The sequence below is a fragment of the Amblyomma maculatum genome, chromosome 3 (genome assembly GCF_055883805.1).
Source record: "Amblyomma maculatum isolate TAMU_Amacu chromosome 3, ASM5588380v1, whole genome shotgun sequence".
Lineage (NCBI taxonomy): Eukaryota > Metazoa > Arthropoda > Arachnida > Ixodida > Ixodidae > Amblyomma > Amblyomma maculatum.
Window position 1 is genome coordinate 81,076,650 of NC_139346.1, and position 26,959 is coordinate 81,103,608.

At 43.6% G+C, this 26,959-nt stretch overlaps 3 protein-coding genes across 4 annotated transcripts; 1 reads left to right on the top strand and 2 right to left on the bottom strand.

Annotated features, from left to right (window-relative positions):
- Positions 1 to 1,398: 1,398 nt before the first annotated feature.
- On the bottom strand, positions 1,399 to 14,498 carry LOC146195086 (BEN domain-containing protein 5-like). Of its 2 annotated transcripts, none has more exons than XM_084597681.1 (5): positions 14,415 to 14,498; positions 14,181 to 14,228; positions 13,703 to 13,753; positions 5,002 to 5,230; positions 1,399 to 1,525 (listed from the first exon to the last, which is right to left on the bottom strand). In XM_084597681.1, exons 1-5 carry the CDS (start codon positions 14,457 to 14,459, stop codon positions 1,416 to 1,418), a joined length of 483 nt encoding a protein of 160 aa, XP_084453807.1. In that variant the 5' UTR covers positions 14,460 to 14,498; the 3' UTR covers positions 1,399 to 1,415. The 2 variants fall into 2 exon arrangements, with proteins under 2 accessions (XP_084453807.1, XP_084453808.1); XM_084597682.1 differs by having other exon boundaries at positions 14,181 to 14,275; positions 14,415 to 14,473.
- A 114-nt stretch (positions 14,499 to 14,612) lies between these two features.
- Positions 14,613 to 17,815, bottom strand: LOC146195087 (uncharacterized). The gene is made up of 5 exons (XM_084596718.1): positions 17,591 to 17,815; positions 17,348 to 17,448; positions 17,128 to 17,190; positions 14,881 to 14,928; positions 14,613 to 14,646 (listed from the first exon to the last, which is right to left on the bottom strand). The coding sequence occupies exons 1-5, from the start codon at positions 17,675 to 17,677 to the stop codon at positions 14,613 to 14,615; spliced, it is 333 nt and encodes a 110-aa protein (XP_084452844.1). The 5' UTR covers positions 17,678 to 17,815.
- A 3,521-nt stretch (positions 17,816 to 21,336) lies between these two features.
- On the top strand, positions 21,337 to 23,464 carry LOC146195088 (uncharacterized). The gene is made up of 2 exons (XM_084596719.1): positions 21,337 to 21,361; positions 22,572 to 23,464. Exons 1-2 carry the CDS (start codon positions 21,337 to 21,339, stop codon positions 23,432 to 23,434), a joined length of 888 nt encoding a protein of 295 aa, XP_084452845.1. The 3' UTR covers positions 23,435 to 23,464.
- The last annotated feature ends 3,495 nt before the right edge of the window (positions 23,465 to 26,959 follow it).

Genomic DNA, 26,959 nt, shown 5'->3' on the forward strand with positions numbered 1-26,959 from the left:
TTTTTGCTTTCGTTCTGAAAATTAGAAAACAGATGGCAGGGAGCTCAAATGGGCAGTTTTGATAAATTACAATTGTAAGCTGGTGATCAGCAAGTTAAATTTGTTACGTTAAAAATATATAGTTTATTATAGCACTATAGCTTTTACTTCTTAAATTGTGCTTCTTTGCATATAATGACAAAGCTAACAGACCTGTTCCAAATAATTTGCTGTGTAGTGCATCCTCCAGTCGTGCCACCCTGTTGCGCAAGTCCCTGACGTCATCTTGCAGTCATTCGATCTCTTTCCTACAGGCTGCATGTGTGTCTTCTTCACCATCAGAATTTAGTAGGTCCAGTTGTTGTTTCCTGAATCTCTCTTCTGTGTCCCGTTTTTTGTTGTTGCTCTTGGCTTTCTTTACTATCTGAAAACAAAAAACAAAATGAAGAAATGGGGCTTTGCCAGCAATACTGCTGATGGATTTACACCCCTGATCAAGTCTTTAGGCCACAGTGCCCACTTGTAATGGAACGAATGTCCTATTAATTCCCTCCATAGAATAGTATTTAAAGCACACATCGAGCAATAAGCTCTTCTACCGCGAAAGGAGACTGTCTCTAGCATATCGAGACCCTTTGGTCTGTAACAATCTTTGGGCAAAAGACTGAACAGACACTACACTTGTATAAATATGACGCGTTAAATCAACACAGTAAAATTTTCAAACTCTTCTCGCCACTGCATTGTTCACTCAAAACACTGTCATAAAGAAAACACTGCAACAAAAACTTGCTTCATTGATCCTGTTTTAAATAATTTTGCCCGCAACTGCATGCCTATCTGCGTTGTGAATACATGAAATTTTTTTGTTGGCACAAGGTAAACCTGACTATACTGCGCTATAGCACAAGGTATTCCGTTACAGAAGGTGGGGCCTCAGAAAACCAGCTGCATTAACTTTTCTTGCACAAGCTGAGCATCAGGCCAAATGAAAGCTTGCAATACAGGTGGGTACTGCAACCCTACTGAAAATAACTCTATATAGGACCTATTCATATAGGGTTATTGGACATGGGAGTTGTGGGACATAGGAGTTGTGGGAAACAGGAGTTGTGGGAAACAGGAGTTGCGGGACAGGAGTCGGGATAGGAGTTGATGTGGGATAGGAGTTGCGGGATAAAGGACATATGGGACAAGCAAGCAATGCTGCCGAAACAGTGTGCCTATATATATATATATATATATCCTAACATGGTTTAAATTTCCAGGTGCACTGTTTCTGCAGCACTAACTGCTTTGCATGAAACGGATAAGCAGCTTTTACTTCTCATGGATGAAAATTGTCACACATGCTCCAGCTACAGCGAGCTCGGTGTAGAGGAATTAAAGTGTACATACAACTTAGGAGTGACGTGCCCGTGTGTTTATTTTCAAAATCACTTGTTGAAATCATTTAACATCTCTCCGATGTATCTGTTCATTTTTTTTATGCGGGCATTTCCTGGGAACTCTGATGGGTTTGCAGCGACGTACGCTTGAAAGGCATCTGAAAAAGATTAAGCACAAAATGGTTGTAACATACCGATGGGTTTCAGAACGCTCATTTACATCTCTGAATTCCTCGCTAGCATCAATCCTAAACAATGTTTCAATATGCAGCAAATATTATACAGTCGAACCCGGTTATATCGAACCCGGATATATCGAATTTTGGTTATATCGAACTCACGAAATATCCCCTTGAAAATCCTATGTAAAAGTATAGGAAAGCCGGTCGTTCGATATATTGAACTCCGCACCACGCACTGGAAAGTGTGCCTTCCCCAAAGACGATCGCATCACCCTTGGCCGTTTGCCGCGTGACGTTTTCAAGCCACGTGCGGAAGGAATGAGAAGGGACAGTTAGGCGACAGCAGGTCTGGGCAGCGCCGCACCCATTCCCCAAAGGCGCGCGCATCTGCAGTTGTCGTTTTCCGCGCGCTAACACATGACGCTTGCAAGCCATGTGCGTGGGCGTGCCCATTCTTTTGCTGAGCCATCTCTCTCCTTCAGCACGCGCAACGCATGCGCCAAGCCAGCTCAGCCCATTTTCAGACAGAGGTCGGACGCTTTCTCCAGCGTGTGTTGCGAACCCTCTACGTGCGGCAGCGCAGCGCGGCGGCGGACGTGGCTATGGCGCCTGCGGATGTTAAGAAGCGCCAGCTCTGTTTTTTTTTTTTCGAGAGTCATTCTTTCCTATCGTTGGGCTGTACACGCGGCGTAGCGTAAGATATGGCGGCTGCGGACGTTAAAAAGCGGCAGGAATTTTTTCTTTTTTTTTTGCGGGATGTTTATTTTATATTTTTTTTAATCGTTTCTCCTTGCATGATGAATCAGCGAAAGCACGCGGTCAACTGCTGCGATCATGACGCCCGCCCCAAGCGCGGCATGATAAATCGAACCAGGCTTGTGCAATCAAGCCATTACGGGCACTCTGCCAAGTTCGCTCCCCGCCACCGCAGGAGCTATAAAAAGATAAACGCGCCCTGACGTTATTGCTGCGCAGCATCTTGGCACGCTGCCAATGAGCTGTGGATGAGACGACCGAAACGGACTGACGCGCGCCATCGACATGCAAGTAAAGATGCTCGCGATTTCCTGCCGCCGCGGCGACACAGAAACCTTGTTTTGAGCTGCCGCGGTGGCTCGAGCGGTTCCAACAAGTTTGAAAATTTTCGCTCTGTCGCTGCCGCTCGTCGCTTGCATGTGAGCGAGCTAGCCTTAACGCATTTTTATTTTTTTAAATTCTCGGATGCAAAAGTGGAGGGTGGGTTCATTATGCGAGTGGGTTGATTACGCGACAAATACGGTATCGTTTTTTCGCATCGTAAGTGCCGTCGCAAGTCGATTTCTGTATATCGAATAATCGATATATCGAACTATTTCGCGATCCCCTTAGAGTTCGATATATCCGGGTTCGACTGTATTTCTTGTAATTGTAAATTGGGTTTCAAAACTTTCCCGACGTACTGTACACCTCTGAAATCTCCCGTGCATCAGTGCTAAACAATGCTGCAATACACAGAAAACAATCTACTTCCTGTAATTAGTTTTTGCCAAACCTTGAGAGAGTGGCGGTTATTGATCCTCTCTCTCTGGAAACCAATATGTTAAATAGCTAAGATTACAGGGGCGAGCATGCAAAAATCAAGCAGCCCTGTATTAATGTGCCGTGAACATAGATGAAGTGTGGCAAGATTGGTTTAATTCTCTGGCAAGCACTAACAAAGAGTGAATTAAGGTACATTTACAGTGGCATGTGCTATTTGCAACTTTTTGCAATCCTGGCCCCTCCCTATATTTAGAACAAAATTTAGCTGGTGAGAAGGTGATAGCAACTTCTTTTGGAACTGCTATTCCACACTAGTCGAACCCAGATATATCGAACTCAAAGGGGATCGCAAAACAGTTCGATATATTGATAATTCGATACAGAAATCGGCTTGAGACGCCACTAGTGATCATGAAAAATTATACTATTTGTTGCGAAATCAACACACTCGCATACTGAACCCACCCCCACTTTTGCCCCCCAGAATTTGAAAACCAAAAAAAAAAAAAAAGCGTTCGGAGGCACGACCTTCCGTTTCAGCCCTTGCATCCACTGCTCATTATTGGCAACGCACCAAGATGTATGCAGCGATAACATCACGCCGTGTTTATCTTTTGACTATACTTTTGATAGATACTGCAGTAGCAGGGAGCAAACTTGGCGATAGAGCGAAGTGCAAGAGTGTGCCCACTTTTCTGCCGAGCTTTATCTCTCCTCTTCCTCTCCCTTTCCCAGTCTGTGTTCGCAGCAGCCTGCACTACGCATGCGCGGACAAGCCAGCTCAGCCCGTGGCAGACGCTTTTTCCAGTTCTCCAGTGTGTTGTGAACGCTCTCCGTGCGGCGGCTGACGCGCGTCTCGTGTCCTCGCGCTGCACGTGCGTTATCTACGACGGCTGCGGATGCAAAAAGCGGCAGTGCTTTTTTTTTTTTTTTTGCGGGAGCTGATCAGTGCCATCGTGCTGAACATGCGGTGCAGTGTAAGCCATGGCGACTGCAGACGTTAAGGACTGGCAGGCGTTTTTTTTTTTTTTTTTTTTTTTTGCGACAGACGTTAATTCTTACATCTATGAATCAACGAAAGCACGCGGTCAGCTGCGATCATGACACCGACTTTTAGCATTGTTCGTTTCGAACGGCCGTGACATTTAGCATCTTGGAGCGCTGCCAATAAATGAGCTGTGGATGCATGGAGGGACGTGATGGTTGAAACGAAGGGACACGCCTCCGAACACTTTTTTTTTTAATTCTCAGGGGCAAAAGTGGGGGGTGGGTTCATTATGCGAGGGGGTTGATTACGCGACAAATACAGTATCATTTTTCACGATCTCAAGTGGTGTCTCAAGCCGATTTCTGTATATCGAATTATTGATATATCCAGGTTCGACTGTATTTTACTGCGCCGTTCAGTGCCTCTATGAAAAATTCCGATGAAGACAGAATGCCTGAAGTAAAAGTTACACTAGATATAGCCATAGATTGCACTCACAGTGGGCGGCTGCCACACACCATTTTGTGTGTTAACACGATATGTTTCAAGATATCATTCAGTAAGAGATTGTCCCAAACAAGGTAACGGCAACTTGCCCCCCCCCCCCCCCGCCCCCATTAAAGGTGATTTGACAGTTACTAATAGCTCTACCCTCTCATGCAATTGCTTGATCAATTATTTGGACAACTTTGAAGCAATAAAACCAGTCACCTTGCGATTTTACTTCTTGATGCTTCAATTTCTGTCACTGATACGTACTGATATAAGAATTTTCTGCTCAAGCTACCCAGTTATGCCACATTTCTGTTGTCTTCCCCATTTTTGACATGTTTCCTAATTAGTGGCACAGTAAATGCCATTAACCACACAGTGCATGATGACTTCACTCTTAGAAATTGGATCTTATGAGCCAAGATGAAGCACCACAGTTGTGCATACTCACTTGCAACAGCTTCAAGTTTCACTGGAGTCAAGGCCTTTCTTCCTTGCGTAGCTGGCCCGTCTTTGTTGGAAAACCGCCGGCTGGGGTTCCCTGTCACACTGCGATTCTTGAGGGCTGGCACGCCCCAAAGAACCTTTGTAGCCTCCTTGCAAAACAGCGAATCTCTTGTTCTTCTCAAGAGCCAACTCCACTGCTCTGAGGTCACGAAAACTCCTTTTCCGAGATGGATCTGTATCAAAGAAGCATTTTGCAGATATGAGCAAAAGATAATATATAACTATCATTAGGGTACAGTGATTACCACTGGATTTAGAAAAACAGGATGCATTAGAAAAATTCAACAGGTCTCAACTTTTTGCTTCAATTACATGGGGCAAGATGCACTAGCACAGGAACAGTGATTTAAGTTGGTATTTTCTTCGTCTATTTTCAAATTATGAAAATAAAGATGTTATAGGTTTAGGACGTAAAATACACCGTGGAAATAGATAAAATCAAGAGTCCTGAGAAAAACTACTGAGAACCAAACATTCAAGGTATGGTTGTTTTAGTATTGCTCAGCATGTTCACACATCTCCCATTCAGATACAGTCGAACATCAATATTGGGATTGCGTGGCAGCTTTTTTTTTTTTTTTTTCATAACAGCAGCAATGATGCAGCCAGTCTGCGTCGTCGTGTGTAAAGCTCGCCAGCTTCAATATCACTGATTTGGTGAAGCGCTTTCTCGCCGATTCCCCGCAGGGGGCACCTGTTAAAGCAGGTGTTTGTGTGTTTTGTGCGACACCACGGACCCTGAGCACCCACGCTTAGCCGTGCGTGGCATCGTCGTGTCTGGGGAAAAGGGGATCCTGGTGGTTGAGCCAATGCCGAGTGTTTGGACCCTTAAGGCCCCTCGGTGGAGGCAACACACCACTTTGGCCCACGCTTCCCATAGACGGCACCTTCGGGCTGACCCACCCGGGGGAAATCGGCAGTCGCCTTTTCCTATCCTCCCCTCCATCTTTCACTTTCCTATCCTCTTTCTCAGAACTTTCCTGTCTTCTCCTCCCTTCTCGCTTTTTCCTTTTTCCTGGCGGCGAGGGTTAACCTTGTGTGGCTAACCACCCTGCGTTACGCCGTATTTGGTTATAGTCAGAGTGTACAGCTGACGTGGCCAGGACTCTTTGTACAAGCTCCTTTCCCGTCCCCTTGTTGGGCTCCATGGTGGGTGGCTGCCACTTTGGCCGAAAAATATCACATTTTATGGCTGCTTCTTTTTCTGGAACTGATCGCCCTCTCAAAAGAGGGCGGACCGATGTAACCCATGAATTTTTTCAAAAAAACAAAGAAGTTTTCCCAAAGTACTATGTGATACATAGTGAAGAAGAGCAAAAATCAGCGAGAATTATCTCCCCATTCATAGTTGAGAAATCACTGACAAGTGCACTAGGTGCAGGTTACAAGGTGAAAAAACTGGCAAGTGGAGACCTACTGCTTGAATTGAAAGACTACATGCAATACTTGAAACTGTCCAACATTGAGTGTATCGGGGACATACCTGTCTCGATCACTGCTCATCGATCACTGAACACTGTCCGAGGTGTGATTTCAGAAAATGATTTCATACACTTGACAGAAAAAGAACTGTTAGAAGGACTTGCTGATCAGAACGTTGTAAATGTCCAGAGGATTAAGATAAGAAAAGAAAACAAAGAAATCCCGACAAAGCACATTGTCCTTACATTTGCTTCCAGTGCTCTCCCTGACACCATTGAAGTAGGCTACCTGAAGATAAGTGTAAGACATTATATACCGAACCCTAGACGATGCTTTAACTGCCAGAAATTCGGACACGGCTCACAGAGTTGTCGCGGTCGCCGAACTTGTGCGAAATGCGCTTCAAAAGAACACTCAACTGATGAATGCACCGAAACCACATTGCAGTGTGCTAACTGTGAAGGAGAACACCCTGCTTATTCAAGGTCTTGCCCCACGTGGAAAACTGAAAAAGAAGTAATCACTATCAAAACAAAAGAAAACTTGTCATATAAAGAAGCGCGACAAAAACTGGCCACTACTCCTGCTTTTCAGTTCACTGCAAAACCAAGTTATTCTGGTATGGCACAACAGCGCGGGGTGCCACACCAACATATAGCACCTGCCCAGGCCACACAGAGTGAGCCTCGGGCAGGGCTACCCGCGCCCCAGGTGGAAGTGGCTCATGCTGCTCCCCCACCTCCATCTCAAAAGAAGGCTATGCAGCCCTCCGGGTTGACAAGCCTGAAGGTCTCTCCTCATGAGGCGAGGCCTAACACGAAAGAACACTTATCTGGGGCGCGCTCCTCCGCTGCCTCTGAAGAGGAGGCAATGGACACGAGCCCCGGTAGGGCTGTGCCTTCGACGTCAGACGGACGACGGCACAGCTTAGACCGTCAAAAAAAAGACAGGCCCCGAGTCGTTGGGCCAAAAAAAAACCTAAGCTAGTTTTTCACATTTTTCATAAAATAAGATGGCTTGTATAATACATTGGAATTGTAGAGGACTACTAAATAATTACAGCGACATAAAGGACATCCTGGCTACATTCTCCCCATTGGCTTTGTGTCTCCAGGAAACCAACTTAGGTCCTCAGAACAAAAATTTCCTTAAAAATTATAAAATCATCCGCCGGGACCGGGAGCTGTCCAGCAGACTCTCGGGTGGTGTAGCCATCGTCGTGAAAACTGGAATCGCTGCTCAGGAGCTGACTCTTAATACCAGACTTGAAGCGGTAGCAGCCACATTATTAACACATAAAACCATCACAGTATGTTCAGTATACCTCCAACCACACATCAAGATAACACTAGATGATTTAGAAGACCTTTTACAACAGCTTCCCGAGCCGTATCTTTTAGTTGGTGATTTTAATGCTCATTCATGTCTTTGGGGCAGCGAGCAAACAGATACTCGTGGTCAGCTTATAGAAGATTTTATTTTATGCAGCAATGTGTGTCTCCTAAACTCTGGCAATCCAACATACTACTCCCCAGCCACAGGCAAAGCGAGTTGTTTAGATCTGTCTTTTAGTTCACCTTCTATTTTTACAGATTTTAAATGGGAAGTTTTAAATAATCCGTACGGAAGCGACCATCTTCCTGTCATGATCAGCTTATCATCCTCACCATCAGTCATCCCGACAAAACCCAGGCGGTGGAAACTGCATTTAGCTGACTGGTCTTTGTTCAGGCAAGAAGCCAGTCTAAATGAAATTTATTCAGAGAAAATTGATATAGACAAAATGAATGAAATATTTACAGCATGCATTCTTGCGGCAGCACGTCTATCCATTCCCCAATCCACAGGAGTAGTGCACCAAAACCACAAAGTCTGGTGGACACAGGACTGTAAAGAAGCCAAAAAAGAACAAAATAAAGCCTGGGGTATTTTTCGGAGATACCCAACATATGAAAATCTGACAGTTTTTAAAAAAGCAAGAGCCAAAGCTCGATATATTCGTCGTAATGCCGAAAAAAAATCATGGCAGAAGTATGTTACATCTATAAACAGCTCCACAACATCAAAAAAAATGTGGGAACAAATTCATAAACTAAATGGCAGCTTCTCCCCATTCACAATTCCAATCCTCACAGCTCCTAATACACAGACAAGCATCGAAGAACAAGCTAATATATTAGGTGTGCATTTCCACAAAATTTCGAGTTCTGCACACTATACAAAAACATTCTTAAAGTACAAGGACAAGATTGAAAAATATAGACTTCCTACGAGGGGCAGCACGAACACACCTTACAATAGGCTGATTACGCTGCAAGAACTGAAAGATGTTCTCGCTTGCGGTAAAAAAACTGCACCTGGTTCTGATGAGATTCATTATGAGATGCTCGCCCATCTATCAGAAGCATCTGTAGAAGCGCTTCTAAAGTTTTTTAACAAAATCTGGGTACTAGCTAAAATACCGGAGACTTGGAAAAGAGCCATAATTGTGCCGTTCCTAAAACCCGGCAAGCCGCCGACCTGTCCTGGGAGTTACAGGCCTATAGCCCTAACTAGTTGTTTAGCAAAATCTTTTGAAAGTATTTTAAACACTAGATTAACCTATATTTTAGAATCAAGTAAACTTCTTAATATTCATCAGTGCGGTTTTAAGAAAGGATGCTCAACTACGGACCACCTAGTACGCCTCGAAAACACTGTCCGCGAGGCGTTTATACATAGACAGCATTGTCTCGCTGTTTTTTTCGATCTAGAAAAAGCATATGATACAACTTGGAGATTCGGCATCCTACGTGATCTAGCAGCTTTGGGCATCCGTGGTCGAATGCTCAGTGTTTTAAAAGACTTTCTTTCACATCGTTCATTCCAAGTGCGCCTCGGTACCACCTTGTCGAGAAGCTTCATTCAGGAGAATGGGGTACCTCAGGGGTGCATTCTAAGCACAACGCTTTTTGTTGTAAAAATCAATTCCATTACCAATGAAATCCCAAATTCCATTATGTGTTCACTCTACGTAGATGACCTCCAGATAGCCTGCACCTCTTCCAATATATCAACGTGTGAGAGACAAATACAAATAACAATAAATAAACTAGTGGCATGGGCCGACAAAAATGGGTTTCAGTTTTCCCCCCAAAAGACGGTGGCAGTTATGTTTTCACTCAAACGGGGTATTCAGAACAACCCTGTCTTGCACTTAAATAGAACCGAATTACCAGTTAAAGAAGAGCACAAATTCCTAGGCATTACTTTCGATAAAAAACTCACATTTCTACCTCACATAAACACACTAAAAAAGAAAGCCTCAAAATCTCTTAACATACTGAAAGTTCTTTCGCGGAAACATTGGGGTTCCGACAGGGCATGTCTTTTACATGTATACCGTTCTGTTGTACGCTCCCGCGTGGACTATGGGAGTATAGTGTACGGTTCAGCTAGGCCTTCATATCTAAAAAAACTGGACCCTGTACATAACTTAGGTCTGCGCCTTGCATGCGGTGCATACAGAACATCCCCTATAAGCAGCCTGTATGTAGAAACAAATGAGCCTTCACTGGAAGACAGACGAATAGCCCTCACGTGTGCTTACATTCTAAGAATAAGGTCACAGAAAAAACACCTCTGTTATCCAGTTGTCACAACTTGCCCCTCTCGATTAATTTTCACAAATAAACCCAAAGCAACAAGGCCACTGATCATGCGATTCGAAAGCATGTGCAGTGAGTTGCAGGTCCTGGACACCTTGCCTGATGTCGCACAAAACAACAGCCCTCTACCTCCATGGTACAGTCTTTCTGAAATCTGTGACCTCACTCTCACACAGTTTCCAAAAACCAAAACCCCACAAGAGCACATTATTCAGGAATTCCTAAATTTGCAGGAAAAGTACAAAAACTTCACAGACTTTTATACCGATGGATCTAAAACTGCTGTGTACACTGGAAGTGCAGTTGTGCAAGGAGATTCTGTGGAAATCATAAGACTTCCACACTGTGCGTCTATTTTCACTGCTGAATCCTATGCCATTTCTGTTGCCGTAGAGAAAATATTAAAAGAGAATGTCATAAACAGCATTATATTTACAGACTCTCTAAGTGTTCTCACAGCTCTAAATTCCAGAAATGCAGCTGCTCCTTTACTTGGAAGCATAATACACAATATAACAACAGCCATAGCTCGAGGATACAACGTAAAATTCTGCTGGGTCCCGAGTCACGTGGGCATTAAAGGCAATGACAGAGCAGACACATGTGCTGCTGAAGCCCGCGACAAGCAAATAAAGAGCATAAGCATACCTTACAAAGACTGCACGAAACTTGTACATCTCAAATTAAAAGAAAAATGGCAGTCTGCCTGGGACAGTGAAGTGGGAAATAAACTACACTTGGTAAAGCCCATTTTGGGAGAATGGATGTCGTGCCGGCATAAGGAGCGTTTTATAGAAGTGATCCTATGCCGTCTCCGCATTGGACACACGCACCTGACACACAATTTTTTGTTGAAAAAAGAAGAGAAACCACGATGCGAAAAATGCGGAGAGGAACTAACTATTAACCACATTTTTTTCACATGCGCAAGTCTTGAAAGGATAAGAAAAAAATTTTTTGCAAAGTTTTACAAAGAATACATTCCTTTTCACCCTAAACTGATTTTAGATGATGATGGACTTGTTGATTTATCTTGTGTTTTTAGTTTCATAAGGGAAGCAAATGTTTTACACAAACTGTAGCAAAAAATGAAACATACGTCACTAAGAGAAACTGAAACCTTGTGCTAAGCACATCATGGTGTTGGCAGCTTAAGCGCCATTGGATCTAAAACAACCCAAGCTTTTAAAAGGAGATTTTTAAACAAATTAGTTTTTAACACACTCATTTTCCCATTTCTTGCAAAACAAAACTTTCACCTTGCTCGTGGCGCATGATAGCCTTAGTTGCTTATGCGCCAAAAAACCCAACACAACACAACACAACAACTTTCTCGCCGATTGACTGGGTCTAATGCATCAAATTAAGCTTATAAAGGCCCAGATCAAGGCCTACATTAAATAAATAAATGCAATGCTAACGCGCAGCTGAACTGCCTAGGAAACCACCCTACAGCAGCAATTTAGCTTGCGTTATCCCACTTAGTTCTTCATGCGGGCTCTTACAAGAGGTGGGTGGCCCCACGGTATGGCCTTGCACCAAATAACGAACCACAATGTAACGAAATTCGCGATGTAACGCCATCAGCCCTAACGCAATAGTTTTAACGGCTTCCCCTGCAGATCCTCATTACTTTACAACTTGCTCAATCACCAATTCCTGAATTCGCGACACTATCATCTCACACCTACTCATTAGCCTATACTCGTGAGCTACCACATTCATCTTTTTTTTATTTCCCAATCTCTGCCCTATTGAAAACCATGGTTTTTTCGTGATTTAACAAAGTAATTTTATGCCACACTTTCAAAGTCCTCGCACATCACATGCATGTATCAGCAGCCACGTTAAGATCCTAACATGAGAACTTTAGCCGAGACACAGCGCAATTTGCATTTCTACGACATCGACGCAAGTTTGAGGGGAAGGTTCAATAGGCGAGAGACTTTTTTTCATGACAGTTGTCCATCCCTCCACCCTTCAATCGTCAAAGAAGGCATGCGGTCAGCCACGATCATAATGCGGGCTTTTAGCATCATTTGCTTCAAAAGGAGTTTACTGATACAGACATTCCAATGATTTTATGGCAGCGGACAGTGCTCACCCCAATCACTGTGTGGTAAAGAGAAATCAAGGCCCATCCTTTGGATGGCGCTGAGCAACCGAACCAGCTGAGCAAGCCACTACCCCGCACTCCTGTCTAAGCCACTGGCACTCTGCCAGTGGCTTAGACAGGATTATTGCCAGAACTTCTTGCTCATTTCCTGAATTCATAATTTACAAATTCCCACCTACTAGAAGTGTTCCACTAACCTTTTACCTTGTTTGGGCAGCTAGAACATGGGAACCTTGCCGTAACGAAATTCGTGGTTTAACAAAATTTTCACCTGCAAGTAGGACTTTGTTATATCGAGTTTTGATTGTATCGGACACCCCACCCAAGGGAAGCGTACAAGCCAGTCAAGATGTGAACTGAGCGAACGCACTAAAGGTGTACTCCAGTGCTTTTTGAAAAACATCATTCTCATTTTAATTTTGCCCATTGGGTTGTGAAGAATGAAGTGTTAGTCACAGTCAATATAGCCAGAAATTAAGCCTACAGATATAACACTGTGGCCATACTTATGTCTTCAAGACTAAACCTCATCACTCTGCAGTGGCCAACGAAAAACAGCTACAGTCAAATCTCGATATAAAACATCAAAGTTCGATAGACACCATCTCAGAGTTCCCTGAAGTTTTAAAAGCTTGTCTCGGTCTTTCAAAATGATCAAGGCAGTCGATGGGGCAATGCTTGCAGTATGCAGAGGCCGAATTTGCTTTTTCTCTGCATCGATTTCTTGCAGTGAAAATTTCTTTCGTATCTTCTTGGCGCCATCGCTGTCTGCAGTCATTGCCAGACCTCGCAAAAACTTTGCAGCAAGATAAGATAATCCGTTACAAAAAAAAAAAAAACATCTTCCCATACGCATGAATGGCACGACCCACTCACCAGCGAGTGACATACAAAACAGAAAATAAAGAAGGCTAGATCTGCTGGCTACCGCGCATTAACCGTAGCTTTGTGGTGGCCCTAGGAGCTGGCACCAGTTTTAGTGATGATGGAAGCTACAGCCCACGGACCATACACTGAAACGTCAGTTTCTATGTCACGCAAAAGTTGCGGCGCTGTTAATTTAGCTGAATTCGTAATACTGATGTTCCTATATTATAGAAGAAAATATTTTAAAATGTACATTATTCTGAAACATACGCTATATTGAAATTCACAATTCTGAAATATTTTTACATTAAAAACATAGGAAATCTGTTGGCGATTTCTAAAAAGTTCGTTAACTAGACTAAAGACTAAACCACCCTAAAAACAAGCACACATGGCTTGGCCATTCCTGGAGTCCGGAAAAAATTTGAGTCTTCTCATCGGATCATGTGAAAGCACTCCATCAGGCTGACCATTGGAATTTGCATAAGCAAAGCATTATGCTGCTGAAAGTCCACATGAAAACATACCCATCACGCAAACTAGCACCTTTAGAATTTCAGCCACTGGTTATGGGACTACAAAAATGTTCTTACCTGGCCATTTACGTTGGCAAAGAGGGCTGGTGGCAGACTGTGGTCCATAGGCTGCAATTAAACAAAAAAGAGCACCAGGTAACTTATCAGCACAAAACTGTCTTGCATATCATGACTAAAAAAGCTGCCCCGTCTGTACAATATACATTAGGGGCTAAAAATGTGTGCAACCAAGAAAGCCCTGAATAATGAAGCACCTGACTTAGCGACTCTAATGTTTGCATCTTTGCAAGAAGCTGATGCAATCGTGAAATGAGACTCGCATGTACACTGACAAAGAATGCTGAAAGCCCTACAGGCTCTAGCACTCGTCACCAATCCACCGCAGCCATGAGTGAAATAGTCAATTTATGAACCTCAGTGGGAATGGCTGCTAAATTTTACTATTTACTTGAATCAGTGACATAGCAAGCATAATTTCAGGCTTAACTAATAAAGCTATAGTATGCGACACAAGTATGCTCTGCAGCTACCATACCTGGTCGGGTGACTCTTTGGCAGCCTCTGCTGTAGTGTCATCAGTAGCCTGAACCAAGAATAGAAGAGTGATGCTGTGATAAGTTCCCAGGTAAACTGTCAGGGATTAAAATACACCACTGACACAAAACAATCATCTATTTCATAATTAAGTCCAGCTGAGTACCACATAAGCCCCACAACTGGAACTAAAATGACTACTACTGTCTTTATCACATGCTTTTGGTCTTTTTACCTGGCTTAGCAGAACGGCAGGCCCTCGATCACACACAATGTTCATTTCATGGCCTTGAGCCTCTTCCACAAGCTAAAAAGAAACAACATAAAATTGCACTCAATTGAGCATCTAGGACACTAATACACCACAGAAGCTAAAATCACTACACAGTTTCCTGCTTTACATAAGAATTTGTATGCATGCAGTAGCAAATGACTAATACAGCAGCAGCTCAACACCAATCATGTTACTGTAATATGCACATGTGCAGTGAACTGGCAAAAACTTGATATTAGACATCCAGTGGGAAAAAAACGCAGTCCTGTAGGTAGCACAGCCCTCCAAAAACAATGCTGGTATGACACACACTGAGCTATTAATCTAGACGTAAATGACAGCCAGAATTTACTTATTACACTGTGCACATTTTTAGGCTGTGGCAAATGACATGCTGCAGGCACGATTCCAATTTCTCTTTTCATACCTGGCCGGAGGGCTCCTGAAAAGCTTCATACTCGATTTGTGCCACAACCTGATGACAGAGCAAAAGAAAACAGCAGGCCAAAATTAGTGAATGAAGCTTTAATACAGCTACAAATAAATTGTAAGAGGCAAAATTCCAGCACACAGGGGTGCTACAGCTGAAATAGGATATGTAGAAATTTTTGGAGCAGCAAAATTTTAGTTTTGGAGCAGTAAAATCCATATTTGGAACAGCTCAGAGGAAAAAATACTGCACCTTGCAGCACTAATTCAAATTCAGGAGCCGTTAAACATTGAATAAACCTTAAAAACTTCAGTAAAACGCCAAGTTGCGGGAGTTAGTGCATAGTCAGGCAAGACACAGCGCAACAAGGGAGACAAGAGAGCAGAAAGAAGACTGGACCAGCGCTGAATAGCAACTGAAGATTTTATTGAAAAGAACACAAATACATACTCCATTCACAACCAAGAGCATGCATGGGAAGAACTAACAGCACTGATACCTGAAAACGTGAACAGGATCGTTGTGCTCACATATGCGGGTATTCACGCACCTGCCCGTCTGGCCTATATATCTTTTTCCACAGGTAAAGGGAACATCATACCCTGTGCCATGGTATGATTTTCCTTTTACCTGTGGAAAAAGATATATAGGCCAGACGGGCAGGTGCGTGAATACCCGCATACGTGAGCACATGTTTCTTTGGATGGGGCCCCTTCTAATTTGGCCTTACACTCGGATCTCAGTTCTAACTCAGTTCCAACTCAGATCCATGTAGTCTGCTCTTTAATGATACCGGGATCCTTTACAAGCCCGGCGATAAATTAACCACGGAAATCAGCGAGGCATTTCACATTCACAAAAATCACGACACGTGTTAGTACCCCATCTATTCTTATTCATGATTGTGAACTGCGGTATCTTGATTGTTAATTTTCACGTTTTCAGGTATCAGTGCTGTTAGTTCTGCCCATGCGTGCGCTTGGCTGTGGAGTATATATTTGTGTTCTTTTCAATGAAATCTTCAGTTGCTAGTCAGCGCTGGTCCAGTCTTCTTTCTGCCCTCTTGTCTCCGTTGTTGCGCTGTTTCTTGCCTGATTAAGAAACCTTACTTTCAGCACAAAAAATGAAGAGGTGTGAACATCGAACCGTATGAACGTGATCCAAAGGAAATCTAGCAAGGGCCGCCTATCAGCGGTTCTGCGTGTACCTATCTTTGCAAATAAGTGGTTTGTACTGCAAGGCATGTATAAGACTGAAAAAAAAAAAGTGAGCCATAAAAACGAGGAGGCTCATTTTTCAAACTTCGGAAATCGAAAAAAAAAATTGAGAAAAACTAGAGAATATGCATTTTTTTTTGCATCTAGCGCAGTTTTACAACCTTAATCCCAGGATCTAATCTTGCTTGCGAGACTCATAAAACAATGTTTTACTATCTCCTAAATCCACAGCTTGTGTCGTGCAAGGGCAGCTCCAGAAAAGCTCAATTTGAAGCCTTGACTGCGAGCTTCCTATAGGCTGGCGATGACTCTGTGGTTATTTCGGGATGGCATGATGCTGTTCTAATGCCCATTCATACTTTTATCTCTTGCATTCACATGCCTCTTCCACTCTTGCAATACCGTTGCACTTTGAGGATGCTGCATCACAGGGGTCACAAGTCGTGCGGTGAATTACCACCATAACACAAAGGTGTTATTTGTAACAAGTGCTACTGTGTCTTGCTGCAAAAAGGGCCACGGTGTTAATTTTGATTTTGGAGCAATTCTTCATCAGTCCCATGAAGTTTGCGAAGTTTGCTCACTTTGGCATAATACTTCTGCATGCACCATGTCACTACAAACTGTGTATGCTAGACTGCATCTTTATTTTTGATGAGAACATTAACTATAGCAACTATATTAACTATAGCATTAGCTATGCCTTTATCACTGCTGTCATTCATTCTGAGTTCTCTTGAAAGACACGTCAGCCAACTTAATAACAGACAGAATTTTGTCTTTTTTGTTCTTTACTCCATAAAAAACTGGACTCTCTAGCTTACAGGAAATTACCACGATCAAAAACAAGTGCAAGTATACATAAGCTGGCCTCAGATGACAGTCATTCATAAAAGTGCCATAGTAAGTCAATCGCAGAAGCACATCTAGGTTGTGAAAACTGTCATTGTAGCAAAAAAATATTCAACAGCAAAATATCAAAACGCCATTAAACACGCATTAAAGCTTCCATCCTCACTGTATTTACCTGGTTGGGGAGGACAGGTGGCACAGCAGCTGGTATCGCAACTGCTTGCCAGGTGGCTGGCACCTGAATGCCATAAGAGAACAGGAGAAAACCACAAATTGGACATCTCAGATCAAAACTGCAGTTGACTGGCTTTGCCTAACAAACTATGGTCAGCATGAAAGATGAGCACTTGACATTAAAAAAAACCAGAGCAACACGAACAAACAGGATGCATTACCTTACGCGGGAGAAACTTCGTGCTTGTTGAACAGCAGTCGCTGTCACTGTTATTTGCTGTGCCAAATGCCAAGCTTTGTCTATCAGATTTGAACCAAGCCTCTGCAGAAAAGTAAGTGAACAAATAATAATCATTTTCAGCTTCAACACTGACATAATTTCAAGTACAAAAGAACACTTGCTTGTGTAAGCGCAGAGCAATACCTGAATGCATTGCCCATTAAACCTGCAAAGTCTAACTCACCCAGCTTATTCTCCAGGAGATCTTGGAGGTTGGTGTACCGCTCTTGGAACTTTTCCAGGAGCACCTGTAGTCGTTCGGAGCGGTCATTGGCAGCTTCCAATTTGTCCTCTGCGTGGCGCAGCCTTTTCTTCAGTGATCTGCAGCGCTCTTGTTCTTCCTTGAGTTGTTTTTTTGAAACCAAGTCGTCATCTGATTCTTCTTTATCGCTAAAGAACAGCTCTTGTTTTCTTTTCGTCGATGTGGCCACCTTCCTTTTTTTTCCTTTCAGACAGACTGACTATAAAAAAAAAATCACTGACATATCAGTAACTAGAAACTAAAAAGCTACAGCTGTCTAATATATAATGTGTGAAATACACAGTGCCACTTGCATGTACCAACACAGTAATTTTGGCTTCATTGTGAACATAAAACCATTGCCTAGAATGAAGTAAACACTCCTGAACAGATGAGAATACTTCACCAGAATATTATGATACATCAGTAAGAGCAAGATGCATTCTAGCTTCCAGCTTTTTTTTCTTTACAGCATGCAAATATCAAACCCAACCTCAATGCAAGTGTGGGGTAATGCAATGACAATGTGTTAAATACCAATATAGAAAGCCTGCCGACTTATTAGCTGCTTTCCTTTCCTACCATAATTACTCACAATGCTTTATCCATGATTTTCTCAACCTAATAACAAGCAGAAACTTTGCTGTCTGCAATCAAAATTACGAGCTTGTTTGTGCAGTTGTCAATGCTGATAGAATGACAAATGAGGCTGTTTATATACCACGCTATATGCTGGTGTTCATGCATGCAGCCAGACCCCAAGGAAAAGCACCCATTAAATGACAGGTACATGACAGCCGTCTGCCACCAATGCACTTTAGCAATCAAGTTTCATAACTTTAGCATTGCCATAGACGTTGTGCACTAAGACAATCTTTCCCTAACACAGCTTAGTTCTCTACATGTGTATACATGTAAACGCATGGAAGTGCCACCCCCTGGTTTCCTTGTAAGGGCGGCATCTGAACTTTTCACAGCTCACAAAGCAGCCTACCAAAAAACAAAAGTGTATAGGAAATTCAAGGTGCCGCCCATAGATGACACTCAATGCCACGGGTCATAATCTGTATCAACCTTTTTCTCTCTCACGAGCACCTGCTGTCCATAATCCGCATCAGTATCACCAGCTCGTTTTTTGCAGCTATTATAAGTTTGAGTTGTGGTGGCACGGTATTTCACTGCAGTTGTGGCTTTTGTGGTCTGATTTTTTTTGTCAAGAACTGCCAAAAATTGTAATTTTAGCATGAAGTGCAAGCACCTTCACAGCTACACAGCTGGCTTGTGCCTTGTCTATTGTGAACATGTAGCCACTGATCTGCACTTTACTATCACTTAACAGGGAAACTCTTCTAGTTTGGGAAACTTGTCCAGCCACTTTGGGATGTTAGACCCTATAAATTGAACCAAACCAAACTTGTCTGGATGGACATAAAGATGGGCTTCGAGATAAAACATGAATCAACCCTTGAGAAAAATGCTGAGCTCTCAGGTTGATATTAAAAATCTGAATACAGGACATATAGTTCAAGCACTGTACATCATCATCCAGATTCAAAGTTAAGGTGATGGAACCACAGCTGGCCAAGAGTCTCGAGTGGTCATAAATTGCAGTGTAAGAAGGGGTGCAGAGCTACAACACTGCTTGCTCTAGGCCAACTGACAAATGAGCATATGAAGCAACAGCTACGCACGAGTCAGAACTCTCGGCCAAATTTTCATCTGCTCAAAGGGCCACTGTCCAGGAAAGGAACTTCTCAGCAAAGGAGCCCACTGTTTCGATCAAGTACCGGAGATAGTCTGTGGAAAATGTTACAGTGACAAGCGCGCCGCAAAGCAACGAAAATACAAATCAAAACTCTCTCATGCTCTCCTTCAGAAAGCCAGCTTCCCCGTTTCCTGCACTGGCTCGTCGAGCCACAGTTATGACGTACTTGCCTAGAACGACATCCATTGGTCCGTCTCGCTGACTGACGGGAGAAGCTAGGATGGGCGTACACCACTAATTGTGTCCACCCATCGCTTCTGCACTCTTTTCCCTTGCCCATTTCGTTTCGCGCAGCAGAGAGTGCCACCATCACCACCCCCCTGCTCCAAGTCCGTTCTGTGTGCTACGCCATTTCTACAGCCTTCCCTTCTTTTGCGCAACCTGAAGCTTTCACTCCGACGTGACCTCTCGTTTTCTCTCCCTTTTAGGAGAGAGGTTCGGCGACTCGGCCCAACGTCAACGACACAGCAAAAGCGAAGAAAAAGAAAAGTCTCAAAGGCGGGGCCATGATGCACGCGAGTGACGTTCTCCACAAGACACCCCACCTCCCGTCAAACGCGAAGGAGGAAGGGGAATTTGGCTTACAGAGGCTAGGCGACCGAGCAGGAGAGTGAAAAACCTCTGAGAAGGGACCGAAGGAGAGGGAAGTGCAAAATCGGTTGATTGCGGTGGCTGTAACTCCCGTTATTAATTACTCTTTTCAAAAACTTCTGGTGGCCTTGCGTTGTGGGGACGAAGCCTCACAGCCACCGAGGAAAAAAAAAGTTTTACCGGAAGGTGGACAGTGGGCCTTTAAGAATTAAATGACATTGATCACATGCGAGATTTCAACTACTGCTGAAATAATGATTTCCCTTTATGGCCTTTTTGGAGAGAACTGCTTTTGAGCGGTTGAAGAGCGTAGCGCAGGGAAGACTACAGGCATATATCAATGGCTAGCAACATGTGCTAGCAGTCACAAGAGAATGGGACACTTCCATTTTTTTTTTTTTTTTGCACCCCGCCGACTGCCAACTGAATTCAGAACCGTGTGTCTCTCTACCACAAGCACGGCTGATGGACGCGGCCTTTTAGCGCATTTTTGTTATTTTATTGCTGTTCATTGGGATTACTGAGTCTAGCTCTTCTATGGGAGGAGCTTGAACGGCTTCATGGAATACATGCTGTGATTGCGAGTAAACAAACTCTTGAGCACGGTGTTTCTGCACACGCTTCGACGCTTCCAAAGAAAACGAGCGTTGCCGGGGCACCACCCAGTAGAACCATACGGTATGTGCAACAGAAAGGGCATCTGTACCCTTCTCCACCGCGATTCTTTCCGGTCGTCTCCACCAGCCGCACATGCCAGGAATTGCGCCTCCAAAACCCTTCTATCTCCGTGACCCCTAAATTGGAGTTATGGCAATAATACGAAGAATCCAAACAATCTATGAACCTGCTAAGCTGACTGTGAACGAGCTCTGCACCATGGGAGGAAAATACGACATCATCACCAAGTAGATAACTAATCATATTGATAAATGGTGCTGTTAATGGAAAAGGGTGACAAAATTCACAGACACAAATAAACCACAAATGCAGCAAAGAAAACAATAGTAGTGCATGCTTTCATGTTCACAGCACAAACCGAGACGATGTGCACTAGTAGCCCTTTTATAGTGCTTGTGTACTGATCAGACAAATGCCAAAGGCAAGCCAGTGACAAGCGCAATGGGCATACACATGTACAAGCTGAAGATGAGGTCGAAACACAGCACAATTGCAAAAAAGCAGGTAGGTGTTGCTGCACTTTGGTTTAGTTTAGGGGGTTCTTCACCCTGAAACAACTCAAGCTATGAGAGACATAGTAGTGGAGGGCCCCATATATTTTGACTATCTGGGGTTCTTCAATGGCCACTGAATCACACAGTACACTGGCCTTAGCATGGCGCCAAACCTGTGCCTTTCAGGTCAGGAGCTCAGCCCTGCTTTGTTGTGTATTTGTGATACATGCATTACTGTCTTTATAATACCAAAAAAGTTCAAAGGCAGAATAGGTAAATACAGCACTTTTTCTGAACAAAATGCAGCCTATTCCAGTTAATTTCATAAGTATGATGCCACAATACTGTTTTCATCTTTGTCAAGCTATCTTATCTTACATGCGACGTCATGCCGCATCTTCGAGAAATAAATGATGTAAAATCAATTACCTTTTGCGAAAGTGTGTCTTTCTCGGCAGTTTCCATTCGGCATTCCCCAAATATATTATCAGGTACAGCAATGTGCTTCTTCTTCATAGTTTTGATAAGGTCCTGCAGGTTTGCTGAAAAAAATGGGACCACTTGTGAACAAAGGGAAAAAGAAAAGCGACAGCAGAGACAAAGAATTATTTACTACCACGGCCAACTACACCTGTGGGCTTTTGTTTCAGTCCCCTTCCCCTAGCGTAGCCGAATGGATGTGCACATCCCGGGACACTGCGGGGCTCTGCCAAAGTTTTGCTATTTTGCTACGGCGAAGACTGAAACAAGTGAGTTTTGCACGAGGAGTCTGCCTTCAGTCTGCTGAATGCTTATGTGGGAGTAACCACCGTCAAGTGAAAAAAGCGCACTGTTTCGGACAGCCGGCAGAACCTACGCGCAAAGCTGGGAATGACAGCAATTTGCGATAGAGATCGACTGATTAAGTAGCTCGTTAGCGCTCACTCGCTCGCCCAGACAGCCGGCCACCGCAGAAGCAAAGTGTAGTCTCTGACTGCTTCTACATAAATTCGACGGACATGCGTGCACGAACAGAACAGCGTGTTAATGAAGGTGCACAGCAAATATCTCAAATGGGACGGAATGGAAAATTGCTTTCAGAAGCAATTTTCATTTTGCTACAAGAAAGCTTCTCACTAGAGCAAACTCATCGTGCAGGTGAGAGCTTTTTATCTGTTCTTAGCTTCTTATGCACAAGTATATGACTAACACAGATCTTGAGCTGCTAACTTTGATATACTATGTAATGTGCTGCACCACAACTTTTTAATCATGCGCAAAGATAATTGCGACATTAAAAAAGTGTTGATGACACTTTAATCTCTTCCTTGGGTACTGTTTCTTTGACGACTATCTCTTAACTGTCCATTTTGGATGAACTGAATATAACCATCTTTTGTGTTGTATGTATTAACAGTATTATGGTCCTGTTGGGCTAGTGCATCACTTAATGTGCTCATTCACACTGCATGGAATCTCATTTCAGAACAACTTCTTGGAAGATTTGTCCAGCGTGCTGCTGGCCTTTATGGGGAACGCTGCATGACCTTCAATTTGCATCAAATCTTACACTTGGCACAAGCAGCGCGTAACTTTGGCCCTCTCTGGGCGCATTCTGCCTTTACATTCGAGAGCGGCAATGGCCAGATTGTAAAGCTTGTGAATGCGGCTAAAGGCGTTCCAGAGCAAATTCTCGAAAGAGTAATTCTTTCACAAGAACTCAGCCTGCTGATTACAGTGATGCCTATGCCAACAAATGTGAGAGATATGTGCATGGGCTTTCTCGGCCACTTAGATACACAAAATGCTCGGCATGTCAGTGGTACATGTGTATTTGGTGTGCCAAAACGAGTGCCCTCCCTTTCCCCACAAGAGGCTGCCTGCCTGGAGTCATTGCTCGGTGGTGTCCCTCATCTACAGGAGCATTTCAGGTTTTCTTTCCTTGGAACCATTTTTCATAGTGAAAAATATCGACCCAGTAAAAAAAACTGTGCAGTGTTTGAATCCAGAGATGGTAAATTTTACTTGATAAAAAGAATATTTGAAGTCTCAGACACCTCATCTCCAGCACATGGAAAACTTTTCTTGATGTGTTCTGAGATAGTGGCTGAAGGCAGTGTTGCAGAATTCCCACTGCATATTTCAGGATGTTTTTTTTCTTTGGTGTATTCTTTGCTTGCACTCAGTGTTTCTTACATTGCTAAACCTTGTGTTTTCATTTCATTCAGCAGCAGAGAGCAGTACATCTGCTCTATTCCAAACTTGGTTGAACGAGACTGAGCTGTTTTGTGGATTTCAAAGATGCAGTTGCCTACCTGCGATAAGAATTAAAGGTTTTGTTTGAATGGCTAAAGCTTAGTTAAGATCAACAAAAATGTGGCTTTTTCCCATCCAGACACTCACTTCCGACCAATGGCTGTCCAAGATACAAGCCAGTGTCCTCAATCTCTTCAACTCGCCCCACTTCTAGCCTTAACAATGAAAAAGTGTGGGAAGTTGTTCACTTGTCTTGGATATTTTTTTGTATGGCTGCCATTTGCTGAAATGGAGTGCTTGGAAAGGAAAAGTTGCAATTTTCGGCTAAGAGACTTATTCATATTTTGTTTTTATCCAACATGCTGTTAGTACAGACTTGAATGATAGTTTACTATACTAGAATATTTGCATCTGATTGTAGAGTGATGCTGATTGCATGAGGTGCATATATATGATGTGGCAACGAATTGATACTATGGGAACACAATGTTTTGTTTCCCTTTCAACTTATTTCTGCACTTTCAGATTCGTTGATTACATGTATGGTTTGATGGATGTTTAAAAATAAAATCAAATGTGTAAATACTAAATTACTATTTACTGTTTTATATCTGATAGCCAGCTTTGTGGCTACCTGTATGTCACAAGCTGCCTCACAATAGAGCAGAAGTTACAGAGTCTCCTCGCTCTTCTGAGCATGCTTCGACATGACTCTCTGGGGCAGTGACTGGCCAGCGCGCATACCTGACGATGGGCCACAGTACAGCCAGCCAACAGTATAAAAAGGCAGACTGCAGCACGCCCGTGGCAGTACGCTCTGGGGAGATGTGGTCTCTCGGCCCACTCTCGTGGCCGCTTGCTCTGGGAAAGTGTCTTGTTTTTTCACTGAGCCTGCGATCAACTCGTTTCTCTTCATCTTGTACGGCCGCCACTACTGATCAACTCTGCGACTACGATGGAACATGAAGGTCGTCAGAATGCCTTTTTTTAACAGACTGTCGGTTAACTGATTATTGTTTTTGTCTCTGTTTAAACCTTGATCTGGCTTAGTATTTTACGCTCTGTGTAACTCTTGCCCTTACTTACTTTATCTGGAATACTTGCTTTTTTTTTCTTAGTCTTCTTTTATCGCAGTGTTTGTTCATTATCAGTTTTTCCTCTTGTCATTTACCAAGTCATCTTTTATCACTATCATGACCTGGCATTTTTTTTATTATTATGCAGTGTAATTTGGACTACTAGTTATAAATATCCAATTGTTTGTAAACAAAAAGTGACTTTCTAGAACATGTTCCTCAATCACAAACTGACAAACATTCTTCACGGGTTGACCAGCCTAACCTTTAACTGTGTCCTTAAGCCTGATAGAGGTATAGCGGGTAACTATGAAGGGGATCCCGCGCCTCTGTTGACCGAAAAGGCGGGTGTTTGTGACACTCACAGCCATCATATTATTGCGTTATTTTCATGTCAATAAAAAAAAGGTGGGGACTATTTTTTTCTTTGCTTTTGTTATTCTTCATTATCTTCCTCATATTCATTATCCTTATGCAAGTTTTATGCTGCCTAGATATATAGGTACAGTTTGCATATGTATCTTTAATGGTGATACTATATACACAAATGTGGCAGTTATTAGTAGTGCTGCATGTATAAGATGTTTATTATTTTAAACAATGTAGCCTATAGACTTTTTCATTGGGCGAGGAGGAGGTCAGAATGCCTCCTCTCTTGGCTGCTGCAAACAGATTCCACTGCCGCTTCCATTGTACTGACGTCAAGTGCTCGCAACAGCACAGCACAGTTGTCTTAGCTTATCCCCTATTATTCGGTAGAAATGAAATGCCAAAAAAAATTGTAAACAAGCTGGCAGCTGTTCCGGTCGTGCGCCCGTGAAGCTCCGCAAGATCAGGGTCGATCGTCCTATTTTTATGGCGCTCGATGGCAACAACTATATTTCACGGGAATAAGCATAGATCGATTAATTATTAATGCCATACATATATTGAAAGCTATATGTGCCTCAACTCTCGAGTTTAGGTTCGTGCAGGAGATAAAGTACAAGTTTGTTCCGGACAAATAGGCGCGTCTATCGACTCGCTTAATTGAGATATATACGTACGTATCTCGACCGAAGCCCGCTGCCTTCACTGCAGGGCAGTCGGCGCTCCCACGGCACGAGGCCATGTAGGAGCAATTGATCGCGACACGGATTGGGGCCGTCGTAACCGCGTAGCATATATGTACATGGCCTCCACCGGCCGGCAATGTACGCGCCGCAGCGAGTTGACATTTCCATGCGCCGCGCGGTCCGCATGCAGCTGCTTGATCCATGCTTATAAATTCGTCGCGGCGATCCATCAGATATACTATACCCGCGCGACATGGTGGTGCACCGCGGGCATGCGCCGTCGACTGTATACGTACCTAGCACTCGATCGATCGGACAATTAAGGAAAATGAACGAAGTGAGCGCGTGCGTGAAAGCTATAGGTGCACGTACGTATGTATGATATACAGCAACGTACGCGATCGCGTGGAATTCCCGGTGTTTTCCGGCCGCATATTTTTGTGCGATTGTGGTGCGCGCGCGCCTATAATATACACGAATGTATTCGCGGACTTAATTCATATCTCGATCGAGACAATATCCACTAGAGTCGATTGCAGAACAGTTGTTTGCAGTCATTTTTTTTAAATCATGATCCAATTGAGCTGCGACACCGTGTATATAAAGATTTGCCTGCGGACGTACGTCGTGCGAACATGTACATAATATCCTACATGCGGTGATATAGGAACACATCCAGCTCCTGTAATCTAGTACTCAGGACCTGCATGTGTGGGACAGGACCTACTCAACCTCCTTTACCTCCTAAAACGTATCCTGCATGCAATATGCAGGAGTTATAGGAGCCTCTAATGGGAGTGCACAGGACCTCTTCCATGTCCTGTACTTTCTCCCACCAGTCCTGTATGCTTATTTGCGGGTCCTTTATGCCCCATATCGACTCCTGCATACTCTTATATCGTTTTATAAAGGACCTATTCAAATCGCAAATAGGTTTTTTCAATAGGGAAGCTTTCATTTGGCCTGATGATTGGCTTGTGCAAGAAAGGTTATTGCAGTTGGTTTCTGATGCCCCACTGTCGCGAAATTGTGCTTGCCCTGTTATTTTCTTTCTTTTGCGGCAGCGAGGATTCCGGCACTGTGGTGCCGAGTTCAATCCCCTATATGGGGATTGGGGCTTTCGCCGTGTTCCCTCTCAGTTTCCTTTCTTTTCTGCCTTGAGCGCCTTAGTTTTGTAGGGACGACTGGCCCCAGCTTTGAGGGAAGGAAACTCGGTCCCAGCCAACCAATCTCGAATGCGGACTGCGGCGACTGTCGGTTACAGGGAGGGAGAATAGACGACCTCCTACTGTTGGGGTGTTTATGCGTTCGATTGATTCAGCATAGGCCTTTGTCCCGGGTGTCTTTTTTTTTTTTCCGAGTCATGTCCGTGCTTTCGCTTGTCGACCTCCGGCCACGCGTTACAGCGGGTTGTGCTG

What these genes read in the sequence shown, in the direction of transcription:
- LOC146195087 (XM_084596718.1), bottom strand. Translation starts at nt 17,677, where the DNA reads ATGACCGCTCCGAACGACTACAGGTGCTCCTGGAAAAGTTCCAAGAGC. An exon ending in TCTCCTGGAGAATAAGCTGG is followed by an intron (nt 17,449 to 17,590) that starts GTGAGTTAGACT and finishes ACTTTTCTGCAG; the next exon opens with AGGCTTGGTTCAAATCTGAT. An exon ending in TTCAGGAGCCCTCCGGCCAG is followed by an intron (nt 14,647 to 14,880) that starts GTATGAAAAGAG and finishes TGCATATTACAG; the next exon opens with TAACATGATTGGTGTTGAGC.
- LOC146195088 (XM_084596719.1), top strand. Translation starts at nt 21,337, where the DNA reads ATGGCGCCAAACCTGTGCCTTTCAG. An exon ending in GCCAAACCTGTGCCTTTCAG is followed by an intron (nt 21,362 to 22,571) that starts GTCAGGAGCTCA and finishes ATGTATTAACAG; the next exon opens with TATTATGGTCCTGTTGGGCT.
- LOC146195086 (XM_084597681.1), bottom strand. Translation starts at nt 14,459, where the DNA reads ATGAACATTGTGTGTGATCGAGGGCCTGCCGTTCTGCTAAGCCAG. An exon ending in CTGCCGTTCTGCTAAGCCAG is followed by an intron (nt 14,229 to 14,414) that starts GTAAAAAGACCA and finishes TTCTTGGTTCAG; the next exon opens with GCTACTGATGACACTACAGC. An exon ending in TTGCCAACGTAAATGGCCAG is followed by an intron (nt 5,231 to 13,702) that starts GTAAGAACATTT and finishes TCTTTGATACAG; the next exon opens with ATCCATCTCGGAAAAGGAGT.